Source organism: Embiotoca jacksoni, unplaced genomic scaffold (genome assembly GCF_022577435.1).
Source record: "Embiotoca jacksoni isolate LCO1_2020_lvr unplaced genomic scaffold, fEmbJac1.0.p SCAF_1, whole genome shotgun sequence".
Lineage (NCBI taxonomy): Eukaryota > Metazoa > Chordata > Actinopteri > Embiotocidae > Embiotoca > Embiotoca jacksoni.
The window spans coordinates 20,282,090-20,300,271 of NW_027185229.1; the positions used below are offsets into that span (position 1 = coordinate 20,282,090).

Consider the following 18,182-nt stretch of genomic DNA (forward strand, 5'->3'; position numbering starts at 1 on the left):
CGGCAGCATAAGCAGTTCTATTCAGCTGTTTATAATATTTAAGGAAACCCTAGCTAAAGTAATCTGAAGCTGTTTTATGTTGCCACATCAGTTTGTCGAGGCATTTCCTCTAAAGTTAAAAGGTTAAACACAAGATACAGTATGAAATAGTAGCAAGTATGTATGTTGAACAGTCAAACAGGGTTTTGTTAGAATAAAATAAGTCGAAACTTAATTTTTTCCTTGGCATTCAATGCTTATTACTAACTAGGATGCTGACTTTTATCCTTTAACATGTAGCTTTTGCCTCGGTTTCAGTCACCACTAATGCCCTCATCTCACCTGTATTTCATGATAAACTGCAGGAACTTACCTTTGTGAAAATTGAAAGTTTTCCTGGATCTATTATAGTGACAAAATTAAAGCTTGTGTAATGCATCAGACCTACTGCTCCCCATCTGCTACTGTCTGTGTGATATGAGTCAATAAGAGGCAAAATGATAAGGAGGGCTGTCAAAAAGGAAAAACAAAGGACTGATAGAAGGTGAGAGGCAGAGGAATGAAATAACTCAGATAAAAGAAAAGTCAATGATGTGGAAGTCCTGTGACTACAATAATCCCTCCTATTCAGAGCTAAATGAGTGAGTCTGTGAGGATTTGTTATAGCTGAGCCCTGATTTTAGCCTGAACAACACCAAGATCATATTTCAAATGACAGGATGTAGGATGAGGAATCACATTAATCCACCCGGACTGATATGGTCTGCACACTGTACCGAATCTCTGGCAACTCTGAACTGCCCATTTGTTATTGGCCCACCAAATAACAAAGTTTTGGTAAAGCCTTGTTTTTAATCATTTTCTGACTCAGTGTAACGAGCTTACCAGTTCTGCTAAAGGCCACAAAACAACTCTGATTGTTCAGGGACTACAAAACTACAACTGATTTCTCAGTAAAATCCAGGTTAGGTTAATGGGAGGACTTCTCACTTTCAGATTTCCCAAAGTGGATTTTGATTTGTGTGTCTTTACTTCTACCTCAATAAGTAATGAGCTTTGTTATTCTTTGATAAGAAAAGCCACCAAGGTCAGTTCTATTTCAAGCAATAATACCCAAACAATAGCTGTAGCTCTGCCAGCCTGCTTAGTCCAGCTTCCACTGAAAATTAAATGTGCTAATGTGAAAATACAATGGGCATGGACACATGGACAATAGCCATCAAAATGCTAAATATACACGCTTGGATAACGCTCAGCTCATTCTCACTCCCAGGGCGTCAAATACAGTTGTTTTGTCAAAGCCCGCTGGCGTGTTGCAGGGTCCATTTGGCGTGGAGACCTTTAAGGCTTAGACCCTGAAACTTCATGGTTATTTTTTGGAAAATAATTTAAAAAAAAATGTTGCCCACATAAGTACTGTTACTTACAATATATTTGACATTACGTAAGTTAAAATGATTTAGGTACATTACTTAAAATAAGTCAGTGTTTACACAGAGAGAAACACCAGTCCTCTTCAGGAAAGAGCTGTGTTTGATCTGTTTGACCTCCCCCGACCTTTTCGAATCATTTCATGTACATCTCTCTTTATACTGCCACATCCTTCCTTCTTGGAAATGGGAACAGGCTTTAATACCACATAAATCTGAACATGAACATTGTTTTACCAGCATGATAATTCATAACTTTTGCTAGTTTTAAGAGAAATGAGGATGATAGGGATCAGAAGTCCACTACAGGAAACGAAATAGGTCTGTTTAGAGTCTTGAAAACCGCAGCTGTTAAACCTGCATAAACATGAAAGATTTTCAGTTGCTTTCAGCTGTATCTATAATTTGTGTTGAAGCACGTTTTACACACTTGACTCCTGATCTTTCTACATATTGGGTATTATTAAGGCAAAGAAAAAAGATACAGCAAAATACGGTCTTGAACTCTTTTGGAACCCAACCAATTAGAAAGTAAAGCCAAATCCACACAACTTGGGCCTTCAATATAAAAAAAAGGACTCTGACTCTGCTGTCTGGTGGCCTGACCTATATTTTCCAGCCAAGGGTATTTTTTTCCACTGCTCCTCCCCACACAACAAGAATATCAAGCATGCACAGTTTTTCCTGCCCACCCATCACTTTCAAAGGCTGGTTTTGTTCGTTGTTGTGAGAAGTGACAGAACGGCATTTAAAACGGGCTGTGGGTTGAAAGGCAGGCATGGTGGTTTGAGGTGTGAGCCCGTCCAGTAAGCGGTGGTATGTGTGTGAGCGAAGGATCAGGGGGTTCGCTGTGCTGTCGGGTGAGAAGAATAACAATGACTCTGGGTATAATCAGTTCTACACAGCCATGGCTCGTCGTGGTTTAATGTGGGCTGGCGGGGTGGATTTTCTGGAACGGCAACAAAACACGCACACACGGCTAAAAATTTTAGTACACGATTTACAGTGTACACAAGGATACTTAGTAAAATATTTCTATTGCAGCTTTCAAAACCTGACCCCCCAGTGCTTCTTAGGTGGCTAAGTAGGTTGTAAATACTCAGCATAAATCAATTAACGCACAATAAAACAGTAAGTGAAAAAAAAATCGTACAAAACTTTACAGTTTGTCATGATTAAAAAAAAAAAACATATTAAAATCACATTAACACACATTTATCTGTAGCTTTGACAGACAAAGCTGAGACTTTACTCACCAGTGAAACATACTCATGGAGTTGCTTTAAAATACCAAGGTGAAATGGACCTAATTTATATTTTATTTTTTTGCCAGGGGATCAGAAAGTCATGCCTTTATTTTCATAACCTTCATATCCTATGTTTAAGGCCGGAAAAATATACTTTTGAGCCGCGTTTACAACCATTTCCTTCGTAAAAGTTATCACTTACATATTTGCTTCTGTGTGTTACTGGTCCACTATGGCACACCAGAGAAACGACATAATTCAAACATTCTGACCTGCCTGATGTACGCAATAAACATGGAGACCATTGATGGGGTCCCTATTTAGCTGATTCTGAGATCACAGAGAGTCAAAACATGCCATTGGCACCGTCCCCACTTTGTTTTTCTAGCAATTTCTTCCCTCCATGTACGTAACAGTCTTGAACTTGTATAGTTTTGCAGGTCCCTGACCAATTCATATCTCTGGACTGCCCCTATATTGTCCTTACCGGTCTTGTGTATATTGCATCCTGCGGACACATTGTTTTAATTTCCAAAGACGTGCTCAAACAACTCTCCAAACAGACGCGGGAAACGCGATGCAGCCATCACATGCGTGCGAACGCGTAGTTTCAAGCAGGCATATTTCTGGCCTAAGGCTACAAAGGTGTGAATTTTTATTTCTCAATGAGATTTTAACACAATAAAACATTTATGCGCCAACATGCAGACAGACAAGATGATGGCAAGGACTATTTCGTTTTTCATCCACTTGTCCTACTGTGGGAGAATTGCTCAGCTTCTTGCCAAGTTGCTCTCTGTTTGGTCACATGCCGATGCTGCTTGAGAAAATGTATCTCATTTTGGGCAATTCAGTGATTGAAACCTTATTTTGAAACACTGCATCTCTGGCATGCCTAGATTTATTTGTGTTTATCCTCAACCAATTTCTTGCTCAGAAAAATCAACCTTGACTGCAGCTGAGATTTTACATCAAACAAGGAGACAAGGCGACAAGGAGAGTGGATACAGAAAAGAAAATCACAAGCTAAAAGAGAGGGTTGCAGTGCTGCAAGGAGGTAACACTAAATAGCTGACGTGTGTCATATGACGTCAGCAATTTTCTTGGAAGTGAAGAAATAACATATCTGTGCCTGCCGGTTAAAGACAAGTAAAGGCACTCAGTGGCTCCTTTTATTCAGAACCTTCCTGTGCTCCATAGTTGTGGTTCATAAGGTAATGAAGCCTCTTCAAATATGAATAGCCAATTATATTTGATTTTGCTATTGACATACCACTGACTCTGCATTCTTTTCAGTACTGCATATTATTTCTGTTATTCATCTGTATTGCATGTCAGGGTAGTGTAGAGGTTATAAATGTGGCACTAGAAGAGTCAAAATCAAACCTGCACCCTGGGATTGTAATCCAAAACCAATTAATCAGTTCCTGATTCCTTATTTTCACTTTTATTTTGACACCTGTAATAAAAAAAAAGAGTCCATATTTTTGTTTTGCGGTAGATTCACATCATAAAGTTCAGGTCAAAACAAAATTTTGTACTTTCTAATCTCAATAGAAAAGAGTTTAGCTACTGACCAACTTCAATTGTCATTTAAAATAGAATGTGATGCTGTGTGTTTAGGCTGAGGTTGCACTGTGTTCTAAATGCAGAAGCAGCACTTAGAAACGATGCAAAGAGCATTGGAGCTGACATGACATCCAGCATTTGTCAGCAACCCTGTCAGCCATGTTTGTGTGTGTGTGTGTGTGTGTGTGTGTGTGTGTGTGTGTGTGTGTGTGTGTGTAAAGCAATTGCCATCTCAGCTTTTGATGTTTATGGCACAATAAACATGAAATGTAATCGCCTAATCGTGAAGCTGACTGAAAATGAATCACTGTGCTTGGTCCTATAACCTTTAAATACAATAACTTCAGAGACAAAACTGCAGTGCTGAGGCTATTTAACAACTGTATCACAACGTTGTCTGTCCGCAGTGTTTGACTCTATAACTATGCATCAGCATGGGGGTGAAATCTTTCAGATCATGGTACCTCTCTGAAAATGGGGGGTGGTTACAGCCACAGTCTGGCAAGGTGACAAGTAAAAAGGGTTTCTGTTTTGTCGGTGTGTAAATCATTGTTAACAACTACTTGTTCCCATTGAAAAGGCAACGGTTGAAATCAGTGTGCGCTCAAAAGGTTGTGCTTAATTGTCTTAATTTAATCTGGTGTGAATTTTAAGAGTGTTATCATTTTTTTTCTCCCTACAGTTGTGCCTTTTTCTGTTAGAGTTAGGTTAATAGTAAATGCAAAGTTTTTCTTTTAAGTGGCTCTTTTAACATGGGAAATCTTGGCAGTTAAATTTCGCCTCATAGTTTAACCTAGGAAAATAGTGACATTTCCATTAAAAGCTTGATTTTAACACCAAAAACATTCATACGTGTTATTGTACACTTTGGCCTGTTAGCAGTCAAATTGCAAACAAAATGCATGTGCATTATTAGTATTATTATTATTATTAAAATTCAGTTTTTCTGTCCACTAGCAGCTGTCTTAGAGGTAGAATGTTTTAAACATGCCAAGTGCCGAGCAGCTCAGTGAAATGTGCATGTTCTGTCATGTATTGTCCGAGCGGTCCATTATGGACCGTCCATAGCTGCCACACTCCAGCAGCCACGAGCCAAGAAGCAAGTAGCAGGTGGCTAGCTGCCCTGCTGATCTCACTGCACAGCACTGCAGGAGCCAGCATTGTTCTCGTCCGGCTCAGGTTTCTTCAAAGCGAACGACTACCAAACCCAAAATATGAATCACACAGGCCGCTCCTGGTCTGACAGCCTTATGACAGAGAGTGAACGTTGCGTTGACCATACAATCGTTCATGGAATGTGTATAGGGAGGGAAAGGCGGGTAGACATTCCATGATTGGTTGAGTAATAAGAACAGGCAAATTTCAGTGTGGTGCATATTAGCATTTTGATTGTTTGATCCAGTTTAACCCATTGAAGACAAACCCTGAGAGAAATTACAGTCTGATGTGCTTGTGATTTATCAATCAATATTTCAGAACACTTAATGGTCATTACAGCAACTATATGTAATCACTAAGGTGTGCTTTTTCCCAACATGATTTAAATCTCACTTTCAAATAAAACTGTTCTTCTTTTTCAGATCAGAAGACGTAGACCGACACCTGCCACTTTAGTGGCGTCCAGTGATCAATCATCACCTGGTAAGTCCCAGAAATGCAAACACACTCTCACATAATGACTATTTCTGTCACTTATGTATAGAGTTGTATTCATAATCTGGAAGCGGACCCTAATCTTGATCGAGAATTCACTTTCGTTAAAGTGAGGTGGAGATTTAAGGACGTGTTGATGTATAGGTTCCAGGTTAGCAGGCAAGCAGACAGAAAGCAGCCATACATTAAATAAAAAACACACGTTTCTGTGTTTTTAGGAGGGTGTTGCATCAGATACAGGTGGGACATAAAATTGACGAAGTCCAGTTTGAGCTGAGTTACAATACTATATAAATGATATTATTATTATTACAGTAATGACTTCCAGGCGATCAAAAATAATATCAGGAGTGTGCCCTTGCACTTATTTGATTGGACAGGTTAAACAGTTTTGCTGGATGACCGTGTTATTTCGTCAAAGTTTCTATTTCTTCGTTTTCACCTCAGTGCTTCAACACTGACCTCAATTAAATTCACGAGAGATCTACATTTTTCACCCAAAGAACATATTTAGGAAATATATAAATTATGACCCACACTGTCAGCTGTAAACATACTGAATTGTGCATGCATCTGACTGCTCATGGTATATTTTTAAGGTCAGTGAGGATTATTAACCTGACATCACCCAATGCATTGTGAACAGCCATTATGAAGCCTGTAGTTCTGATTTTGGCTGCCGCCATCTTGCTGGTTTGGAGCGGTTTGGAGCCAGAAGTAACCATATTAGGACAAACTGGAGAGTAGCGAGTGGTATATCTGACTGAGGTCTGATTAGAAAGGCCGACAACATTACGTCCCACCCTCCGTTAGCGGAATCCTGACTGCACCACAGACCTGCCAATCAAACAGACACGCTCCCAAAAACATGGCTTTTTGAGACATACATTTTAGTTAATGGGATTATTTTCAGATGGACCGCCAGAAAATGAATAACTAGTAAAAGCATCAAAATGACTAGTGGAAAAATTTACTGACTTTTTATTTCATGACAGAAGTTGAATGGAACTCTGTGGAGCCAGCCACTAGTGGCACTCAGTGGTAATGCAGTTTATGGCACTTTCGCATTGGCCTCATTTTTCACACCCGGAAGCTATCCACTTTTATCGACAGTCAGTTTTTGCCTTGAAAAAATATGGTTTACATTTGTGTAAAGTGATTATTTCTAACCTGTCTGCTCATTAGACCGCTCAGCTTTATTGCTCAAGACAGAAATGTTTGCAAATACTACAAAAGTAAGATTTAAGCTCTAATAAACTAGAATTATACTTTAACTCCAACCACAACATGCCTACCCTCGGCTTATCCAAACCACAGACAAATCGACAATTCAAACCTTAACCTAAAACCATGTCATGCCCTACATGTGACTGTATGATCAGGTTTTCCTACTCACAATGTGATTAATTCAGATTCACAGGCCAACTCGCAATCAAATTACCTTGATGCAACAAGTTTCACACAGTTCCAGATATTTCTACAACTTATTTTGATTGCTGATGTTATATTTCAACTCTGTTATTCACCACACTAATCTTCCTGCTGCATTAGAGAAATAAAAACAACCGTGTGTCCTCTCATGGGATTTAAATGATCAAACACAAGAGCGGGCCTCTGGAGTGTTATGCTGTTGTATGAGTCATCCATGGGCTCCTTGCCTCCCTCCCTGCCTCTGCTGTGCTTTGGAGTGTGAGTGTGTAAGGTGACCCACTGCAGAACTAAGAGATGATCAGCAGGGAATGTGGAGCAGAGACACTCATTTTCACGGGGTGAGAAAACAGAGGGTGGTGTTCTCTCTCATGTGTAAATAAATAAATCAGAGTTGATGCGTCGTTGAGGATACAAACAGAGACTATCTTTGTTAATTTGTTTCGTATCACAGCATTGTACCAGAGCAAGATGACGTAAGTTGTGTTTTTATCTTCAAAACAAGAGTTTCTCTAATTGGAACAGATTAAAAACTAGTTTCTGTGATGTTTGCCTACTGTGTCTCTGTGTATGTGCGAGTATATTCACATGTGCCTGTGCACTTGTTTGATTCAGTAATTAGCCATCGAACAGTGAAATGTGTCAGAGTTAACCTTGATCTCCAAATGAAAGTGCGGAGAGAACCTTCAACAATCCTCGCTGCTTAGCAGATCAGAGACAAGAAGAGAAGAAGCGAGAAAGAGGGAACTCAAGAGTGTGTGAAGTGTCGTGCAGAAGAAATCATTTTTGAAGTGAAGGAATGGGAATATGAAAGAACAAGAAGAAACTGAGGGACAGAATAAAAACCTAATAGGCAAAGAGAAAGTGTGTTGTTTATTATATTTATTTGAACAATTTACTATCATTGCATTACTCTGTTTGCAGGCTAACTGATTTTACGTAAGTTAGATTGTTATCTTTATGTCCGTATAAATGAAACTCTACATGAAAAATAAAATCATATCATGCAATTGACTAAAAACAGCTGATGGTCCTAGCAGAGCAGAAGAGCAGAGGTTACAGAGGGATTTGGGAAAAAAATACTAACATCGTTGTTACGTCGGTTGACCCGCCCCTTCATCTGCGTAGCCATGATAGCAACTTTTTAGAGTGGAGAGTGAATTATAATGGGTGAGTTTCACCGTCAATTTTTGGGCCATTTTGAGTTTTGATGATGCATCATCCGGGTACTCGTAGCATGTTTCTGTACTTAACAGTGTCAACGCACTTATACACTCAAAATAGCGAGTGTTAATAGTTAATTACGCCACTCGGAACACAGCCTTTATTTTGTGTTAATTAACAAATATTTGCATTACATTAAGATTTGGTGAACACGGTAAACATTATAACTGCTGAACACCATCTTGTCCAAATCTGGGTGATGACCATTATTAGGCAATGATAGGCAGATATATTTGGGGAGTAATGTATGGCTGTGCCACTTGTGTCTTTTTGATTGGCTTGTATTAAATGTCACACTGGTTTGCAGCTCGCTGTCTATATGCGCCTTAGAAACTAGAAATTCTGAGACAGAAGTGCCAGTAACAAAAGACAAGAGGACAGATATTGAAACAAGATTACAGCAACAACTCAGGCTGGCAGAGGCAAAGACGGACATCAAATCAGACAGAGACAGAGTTCCAGTTGTACAGTATGTGTGTGTCTGTGTGAGAGAGAGAGAGAGAAAGAGAGAGAGAGAGAGAGAGAGAGAGAGAGAGAGAACGAGGATGTGCCAGAGAAAAGGGGGATGGAGAGGAATAGATATGATGATGAGAGAGAGGAGCTGTGCTGGTGCAGTAATGGTGTGCCCCACATCAGACAGGGCCTGCATTATTTAATGCACTGCAGATTGCTCTGCCCTGTGAACCCCAAAAGCAGTTCAGATGAACAGTCACAGATGCACAGGCCTCTGCAGGCTGCGGGATAAATAATGAGGAAGTAGAATTTTTCACGAGACGGTGGCTGAGTTGAGTTTTCTGCGAAGAAGATCCCGTTTTTTGGGAGGCTGCGTGTCTTGGCTGATTCCTGGAGAGAGACAAAGAGACAACTTGAGTCATATCAAACAAAGCTAAACAAAAATAGAACATTTGAGTTCATTACAATTAATAAAAGATGCACTAAATCCCCACCAGCACCAGCAGGCTCTCTGTGATGGAGTGTGTGCTTCCTCTATAAACACTTTGACATATCGTATAAAAATCAAAGCAAGTCATGAAAAATATACTGAAATACAACGTGAACTGTTTCATCTTTAAATGAAGACCTTTATGAATATGACACATGTAGGCACAAATATTTATTGCTTAGATTTCAGCAATAAAACCGACTGGTCCAAACTGGGTTTTTGATAAACTAAAATGTAAACAAAACAAAAGCAGAACTGAGCATTATTATGAAATGAAGACATCCATAACTCTTTAAGGTATGACATGAACATAATTCACATTTTAGCTGAAAATATGAATTTGATACAGAAGTGTTTATTTTACCTTCTACATATTGTGCATCTTCGCTCTCTAAAATGTCATTATTTATTTTTAAAAGGTTTTAGGGGCACTTTTGCATTGATTAGTCGACACTTGAGACTTGAAAGGGAATGAGAGAGAGAAAAAGGGCAGATCAGCATTAAAATTCACATGGTGTGGTCTTGGTATATTGTGTTTCTACTAAAGGTGGGACCAGTAAATGATATCACAAAAACCAAAGTGTAAAAACAACACCATTAGGGAGAGCCAGGTCAGCAGGCTCCCCCTGACTGGACGGTGTTTGTGCCAAGCTAAGCCAACTGACTGCTGACAGGAAAGCAAAGAAGCATATTCTCCAAACATGCATTTAGGAATTAAAATTCACACTGATACCTGTGTAATTCATATTAACACATAAAATATCTTATTTTATAGATATTAATAGGTGATGCTCTGAATATAAACCCCATTGATAAGTATATTTTCTAGACTTCAGAAAAGCCTTTTTTATGATGACTTCCTGATTATTATCATGAACAAAATGTCTTGTTTTGTCTTGCTTTACACTGTGATTCAAAGCCTTGATGTCTACATTTTTATCGTACTATCATTAGGTCTTTAGTTCTTTATTTCTTCAGAGAGACCAGCATCAGATGTGCATTTAGTGGCTCGTTTGTTTAAACTCCAACTGGCAGGGGAGGGGGATGACAATTAAAAGAAAGGGCCCACTTGTTATTATTTTTGCATAAAGAGAAAGCCACCCTGCCTCACTTTCTTTGCTCCTAGCAACAGGAAACTACTGCAAAAAAAAAAACCCAACACATAAAACAAGCCTTTCAAATGCATGACTGGCTGTGTGTAGATCTCTATCTCTTTTTCATTTAACACACGTTGCAGCAGTTATCATAATTTTTTCCCATAAGATGCAGTTGAGCAAGTACAACCTGACACCAGCTACTATACAGGAGACAGCTAAATTGGAGCGACTTGGCAGAGTAAAGAATCAGAAGACCCTCTGTATTTTCATCTGGCTTTGTGTCAGACACTCAGTCAGCTGGGAGTTGCAGTAATAGACTCATCACTGCTGGAAAGGCTTTTTTTCATTGGCTTTTTTTCTCATTCTGCAGCACAGATGGGCTCAACACGCAGACAAAACAATCTGAATATCAGCCGTGTGAACGCCACATTTTATGTTCCTGGACCCAAATGATATTTGAACCATGTCTACTGCAACTAACAATAATAATAACATTGTTGTTTGTTCAATTTAAACCACAGCTGCACTGTTATTTTTTTTAGTCTTCAGCTACAGTGTGTTCATCCTACGCACTATTGTAAACATTAACTTAAAAACAAAGACATCAAAAAAAAAAATTAAGCTCCAGTTTTATTGCAACTTTTCTGCACAAACATACCTAATCATCATCTATACAGGTTATTCTGAGTCCATGTTTTAAGGATAAAGACACCTTTATTTTCTTTAATTACAGTATCTCAAAGCAGGTGTTAAATTGATTCTGCAGTTAGAACTATCATCATTGGAATTGAACCAATATCGTTATTTATCTGTAAATTTAATCTTTACAAAAGATTAACAATAATTAAACTAAAGAAACAACTAACAGCTTAAATAAGTAAAAAAACAAAACAACAACAACAAATTGACTGCCAAGCTAAGGCCAAAACTTTAGCTGCTGACCTTAGCACTGACCAAAAAGGCTCTGTGTACAAGATGGCCAATGTAGGAGCTACATGTTTTTTTACTCCATAGATTTCTTGATAAGTTAACCCCTCTTATTGAAATGCAATAATTTATTTTTTATTTATCCTCGCCTTTATAGTGTTAAAAATATGCTGTATTTTCTGTTGTGATATTTACTGCCTCAGTTTGACAGCTTTTTTTGTTGTTGTACAAAATGTTTGGAATGACTGGCGTTTTGCACTAGTGGGAAACTCTCATTTCAGACTATTTTACATCTGTCTGTCAAGTACCATCTTATAGATCGTAGGCTTTACTCAGTGACTTGAAGGACAGTCCATGAATGTCCCATTTCCTGGGATTGATTTGGAGAAAAATCCATAATGGTTGTATGAACCTTTCTAAACTTCTGGGAGATACTAAAATTCAGTTTCAGGCATCACTGTCTACAGCAAGAAAGATAAATCTTTCCCAAACTGAAATTTAATGGCTTTTATGTCACGTTTTTATTCACCATTGGGTTGGTGTTTGGTTCAGAGAGAAATAGAGGAATAAAGAAACCAGCACATTACTAGCATTTTGAACAGCTTAGTGCATAGTTTTAATTTGGAATAATATATGCATATGCTCGCTGGCACTCGTGTACAAAAACACAGTGCCTTCCCAGTGCCTTGGGATGCATCGGTTGCCAAGCAACAAGGTGGTGTCCTAGAAAAAAAAATGTCAAGGCTTTAAAATGCAGATTTGGATTCAGGTTCAACACTCACAATTGATCACAGTTAATTGTTTCACTGTACTCCAGTCAACAGATACTTTTTTCTATTTTGGTCCTTTCATGGCGTAACCACAGGGTCATGTTTATTGACTTTTTTTTATGGAGCTTTTTTTTTCATCCAGTGAAGCTCATATGAGCTTCATACTAAATAATGTGTTGGGCTTTCTCAACATTGCATATTATTGTAGTTGTATTGTTGTAGTGGAAGAAATATTAAAATAAATAATGAATATGAGCAGAAATTTTTTTACTTAAATGACAAAAGTGAAAGGATTCCCTGTACAGCTGAACTTTGCTTGGTCTGGGTTATAATTTCACTGGGTTATTAATAGTGATGCATTAACACTTAAACTGCATTTTACTGGTGTAGCCTGCTGCAGTAAAAATAATTTCACTCCTTTTTTATACCAATGAATGGTTTAACTTACTGTATAGGAATGCATTGTGTTTTACATTTGATAATATTAATTTAAGTGACATAAAATCAAAAACCTTAGAATAGTACCTACAGTACTTATTAATTAATGTAAATAAATGTATTTCCATTATTGTCTGCTTTTAAGCATATTAATCAACTCTGCTCCAGAGATCCACTGTACTGTTTTTCCCTTCAGGAGTTTCGTGTAAAAGGTGTTTCATTGTTTATCTGTTAACAGCAGTTGGCTGTATGCAGGGTTTTTTGGGAACATAATGAAAGCGCATCAGCATCCTCTTTGTTGGCAAAAATCGTTTTTAATTAATAGATTATAGGGAAAAAGATAAATACAATAATCACACCCACAATGCTTGTTAGAGATGGAGATAACATTTCTGCAACACAGCTTGTATGTCAGATAACCATCTGGCTGGAGGTCACCTTATATCCACTCTGCTCTGCAGCCTTCAACTACAGTAGTGATGCACTAAAGAGACTGTGTGGGACTGTGTAGTTTTGTTAAAGTTAGTGTATCATATTTTAGTGTGTTCATTGTGTTTGTGCTTCAAACTGTTTGTTTCCCACTTATTTATTGTGTGCTGTATCGAATTGATTATTTGTTTTTTCACAGAAATAGATGAAGATCGTCTCCCAAACCAGTTGTACAAGGTAATCTAATTCATGCTCTATTGAAGTCAGTTTTATTGAAACAAGATTATAGAAATACAATTAGATGAATTCTGTTTTCCATTTTAAAAGTCCCCTCTGTCTGTGTTGAAACAATCTCTTTTCTCTTGGTGCTTTCTGTGCAGCTGATGCAATTCTGATATTTTACAGGCAGCCTTGTTAAACTCCCCTCGACAACGGCGGAAAGGGCAAAAGGGAACACCTACAATGAAAGGTAGAGTCTCTTACAGGTCCAGCCATCAACACTACTGTGCTGTATATGTGATGTTAACATTTTGTCTGTTAGATCACACTTTTGATGGCCATGACAAAATGACAAAAGTACATTTTTGTGCTCCTATATATGCTGTAACTTCATTTCTATATGAAAAAAAAGTCATACTATAGGATGTTGTCCCAAATATGAAAAGAAAGTCACTCTATGGCATGTCTTCAGAAATGTGAAAAAAAAAGTCATACTATAGCATGTCCTCAAAAGCACAAAAGAAAGACACAGTATCACAAGCGCAATAGTGTAGTGGTTAGGGCTGGTGCCTCTCAGGGAGAAGGTCATTGGTCATACTATAGCATGTTGTCCGAAATATCATAAAAAAGTCATACTATAGCATGTCATCCAAAATGTGAAAAAAGTCATACTATAGCATGTCGTGTGAAATATGATAAAAAAAAATAAAATACAAAAAAATCATACTATAGCATGTCGTCCAAATTGTGAAAAGAAAAAAAAAAAGTTATATTTTGGATGACATGCTATAAGTATGACTTCCATTCAAAATGTTGAAGCCAGCACAGTGGTGCAGCTGTCAGCATTATCAGCTCACAGTCTAAAGGTCCTGGTTTCAATTCCCATGTGGGACTTTCTATGTAGACTATGCATGTTCCTGCAAAAGGAATACTCTCAAAGTATTGTTTGTTTGCAGTCCATAATATGGATGATTAACTTATGCATGTTGTCCATAATGTAAAACTTTACTTTCAAGCAGGAGCATGCAATCCTCCACACTAAGTTCCAGGCCCCCTATCGAACCCAGAAGCTCCTGATTGTGAGATGACAACGCTGGCTTGGAACAGCACCATTTTGCTGCCTTTATTGCATGCTTGTCTGACTTATATAACCTATATGACTTTTAAACATGTTATGGAAGAGTGATCAACGGTGCAGTGGTTGGCATTATCGCCTTCCAGTCGGAAGGTTCCAGGTTCGAGACTCACCCTGGAAAGGATGATGTTAACATCCTATGTGAAAAGCCAAGTCAAGGGCAAGAATTGAACCTGGAACCTTCTGAACAGGAGGCAATAACACTAACCACTGCACCACTGTGTTGTCTTCCACAAAATGTTTAAAAGTTATATAAATTAGACAAACATGCAACAAAGGCAGCACAATTTTGCAGTTGCTCGTGTTGTCATCTCACAATCAGGAAGTACTCGGTTCGATAGGAACTCTGTCTGTGGAGGATTGCATGTTCTTGCTTGTAATTCTTGAATTTACAACTACATTCGTGATGTTTGTTTTACATCATGGACTACATGCATAAGTTAGTCATCCATATGTTGGACAACATATTTTACTTTTAGGTTATTACTTGTGCAGGAACATGCAAATTCCACATAGAAAGTACCAGGCGGGTATCGAACCCAGTACCTTTAGACTGAGACAACAACGCTGACAACTGCACCATTGTGTTGCCTGCCATAAGTTGAATGGAAGTCATACTTATAACATGTCAGAAATAGCACAAAAAGTCATACTTCTTTAATGTCGTCCAAAATAAATAAAAAAGTCATACTGTAGCATGTCGTCCAAAATAAGGAAAAAAAAGTCATATTATAACGTGTAAAATATGAAAACAAGTCATACTATAGCATGTCGTCCAAAATATGAAAACATCAAACTTTGCTGCTTTGCCACGATGACGCCCTTCTACAAAGTCGCACGAACTTCTTAATATATCATCATCAACATGTTAAGGTTGTTCTGACCTGAATTTAGGTTCATGTGATCAACCAGCTTAATGAACGAGAATAATAGGGAAGAGGAATTCTTTGAAGAACAATAGGCCTTTCGCAGCATTCGGTGCTCGGTTCCAAAAAAAAAAGCCTGAGAAGTGTTTTAACACCTAATATTGCTGTAGGTTATTTGGTCATAGCAATCAAATGCAAATCCAGATTTAAGTGCATCATTCCGATTAAAAACAAACACAGGATGTTAATGGTTCTGTCCAGAGTGTATGCAGTAAAACAGAATAATTTCCAATAAATAAATTGAAGCAAGAAAACAATAATGAGGAGATATGTAAAATATGAAGCTCCAGGATGTTTGTTTTTCAATTAGTTTTGCAGCTAAACTGCTTTAAGGGTGATGAGTCTTTTACAGCAGAAAATCCAGGCGATAATCAGTGTGCTGTAGTTTCCCACTAGAGTGGAATTAAAACTCATAAAACCATGGATCATGGAGGCCAAATATGGAGATTAAAGAAATCATATCCCCACTCTGATGTGGCTTTACCTGCCCCCTCACTGTAAACAGTGCTTGGGGTTAATTAAATGCTGCCAGTTTATCCAAATGTGTGGCATGCAATGTTTTTCTATGTGCTGAATTTCTTGTTGAATTTCCTCCGACACTGACTCTCCTTCCTTCCATATCGTTTTCCTGTGTGCTATTCTTAATTCCTCTTTTCTCCCATTGGCTGCCTTCTTCTCATACCACTTTCTTTTCTTGCTTGTCCTCCTTCTGCTCTCATCTCCCCAATGATTTTGTGCTTTTTACTTTTCACTTCAACTTCAATATTCCCACAAACCTGCTGCTTCCCCTCTAATCCTCCATGCAACGTTGCCTCTTTATTCTATATCTGACTTTCTTTCTCTGTCGTTTTCATCTTCTCTTCCCCCGATTCTCTTTAACCTCTTCTGTCTCCAACTCCCTGCTCCCAGAGCTGCAGTTCCTGGTGGAGCACCACCTGTACAGGCAGCAGCAGGGAGCTGGTGACGAGTGCTCCTCGGAGAGCTGCCTGTCGGACCGGCCCAGCCCCGACTCTTTTCCCACTGGAGAGGAGCTCCCACACGACGACGAGGCCACTGCCGAGGCCTTTGAGAAACTGCGCTGCCAAATGGAAGGTCCTGAAAATGTTTGGTGACTGTGAAAAAGAGAATTTGGTTTTTGTGCTTACAGCTGCTCATTTAGCAACACAAACCTTTAAAATATATTACAGTACTAATTTATGCACCAATAGAAGTAACAATTAAAACTTAGTCAAACAAGACCCTTCCTGCATGGTTAATACATTCATGTTGATGTTTTTTTTTCCTCTAGATCATCTGAACTAAACAAAAAGTATAAGACAGAATGAGTATTTATCTACGAGGACCTGCATCTTATCAAATTACATTTCAACAGTGGTATTTAGGTAGGAAGTAAAGGACTGGATGAGCAATACAACTATGTAAAAATATCCCACTACTTCTCATGAGATGGAGATAGTATTATGTATGGTGTGGTAGTTTACTTCTGTTATTCCCAACCGTGCACGTAGGATCCCCAACCACCACACAGGTATCAAAGTGTGTAATACACCTGTCAGTCCACTAGAGGAAACCGTGTCAGTGTTACATTTCAGCTCGCTCAGGTGATAAAAGTACACGAATGTATGACTAGAGTTGAAGAAACAGGTAATGTGATGAAGTACAAATAGTGATAGAGGTCAGGGATGGTTGGATGGAACAATCACAAGACCATCAACCAGGAGCCTCGTGGTTGAGTACCTTGCATGACGTACGTAATGTTATTTACGAAAAATACAAAAACCTTAATATTGACCTGAACCACAATCTTTTCCTCTACCCTAAGCGAGTACTTTTTGTGACTAAATATAAGGTACGATACTTTTCATGACTGGGTGGGGCAAAACTTAACACTGACACAGAATCCTCTAGTGGACAGATGGTTGTATTACATGCTGTTGTGTGATACGGGTTGCCCCCACAACTGTGGTTCAAGTGGAGTAGAAGTAGCACTAAAGGAAAAGTGAAGTACAAGAACCTCAAGTTTGTACTTAAATATAGTACTCTACTTCTGCATTTCAGTCAGTGTTGCCTAGCTGGCATTAGGTACCATATAAAGACCATAGTTTAATGTATGAACAGAGCCGAAAGGTTGGTTGAAGAAACAGAAAGGGTTTAGAAAAAAAAAAAAAACATGGCACATGAGGAAGGATGTGAGACAGATAAAGAGGTCATTGATGTGGCCTGTGAAAAATGTACAGTGTGGTATTATAAGGAGAGAGCAGAAAGTAACAGGAATAATAAAGACAGCTCACTAACATGAGAGAAGGTTGTAGATATAGGGTAAAGGCGGATGAAAGTAAACCACAGAATGAGGTCGGAAGCATGAAAAATGTCTGGAAGGGATGTATGTAAATCCATGATGGGATTAGAAGAAAGGTGGGAAGAGGAAACATGAAACAAAGGCAAAAGCGAAGGATGGGAGGATGGGAAGAAATAATTCAAGGAAATATTCAACATTTTGAGAAATACGCTTATTCGCTTTCTTGCTGGGATTTAGATTAGTGAACTGATACCACAATCTACTAGTCAGTATGGTAAATATGAAGGTAGCCAGAAGCTAGGTAACTTAGCTAAGCATAAAAACAGTAAACAATGGGGAACAGCTAGCCTGGTTCTGTCAAAAGGCACTAACAATGATTAGAAATTTGAAAGGGGTTGTGTGCCAGACTTTTTCTTTGCCAGGAGCAGTTTGCAGTAAAACAGCGTCCATTAGCACATTTTGTGTTTTG

General features: G+C 38.5%; 1 protein-coding gene across 1 annotated transcript in view; it reads left to right on the plus strand.

The window, feature by feature from the left end:
• Nucleotides 1-18,182, plus strand: part of LOC138196506 (protein phosphatase 1 regulatory subunit 1A-like) — a 30,868-nt gene that overhangs the window by 6,689 nt on the left and 5,997 nt on the right. Inside the window, exons 2-5 of the mRNA XM_069146611.1 lie at nt 5,806-5,866; nt 13,334-13,371; nt 13,540-13,603; nt 16,324-16,506. Of these exons, the coding sequence (XP_069002712.1) occupies nt 5,806-5,866; nt 13,334-13,371; nt 13,540-13,603; nt 16,324-16,506 (346 nt within the window). The remainder of the gene's footprint in view (nt 1-5,805; nt 5,867-13,333; nt 13,372-13,539; nt 13,604-16,323; nt 16,507-18,182) is intronic.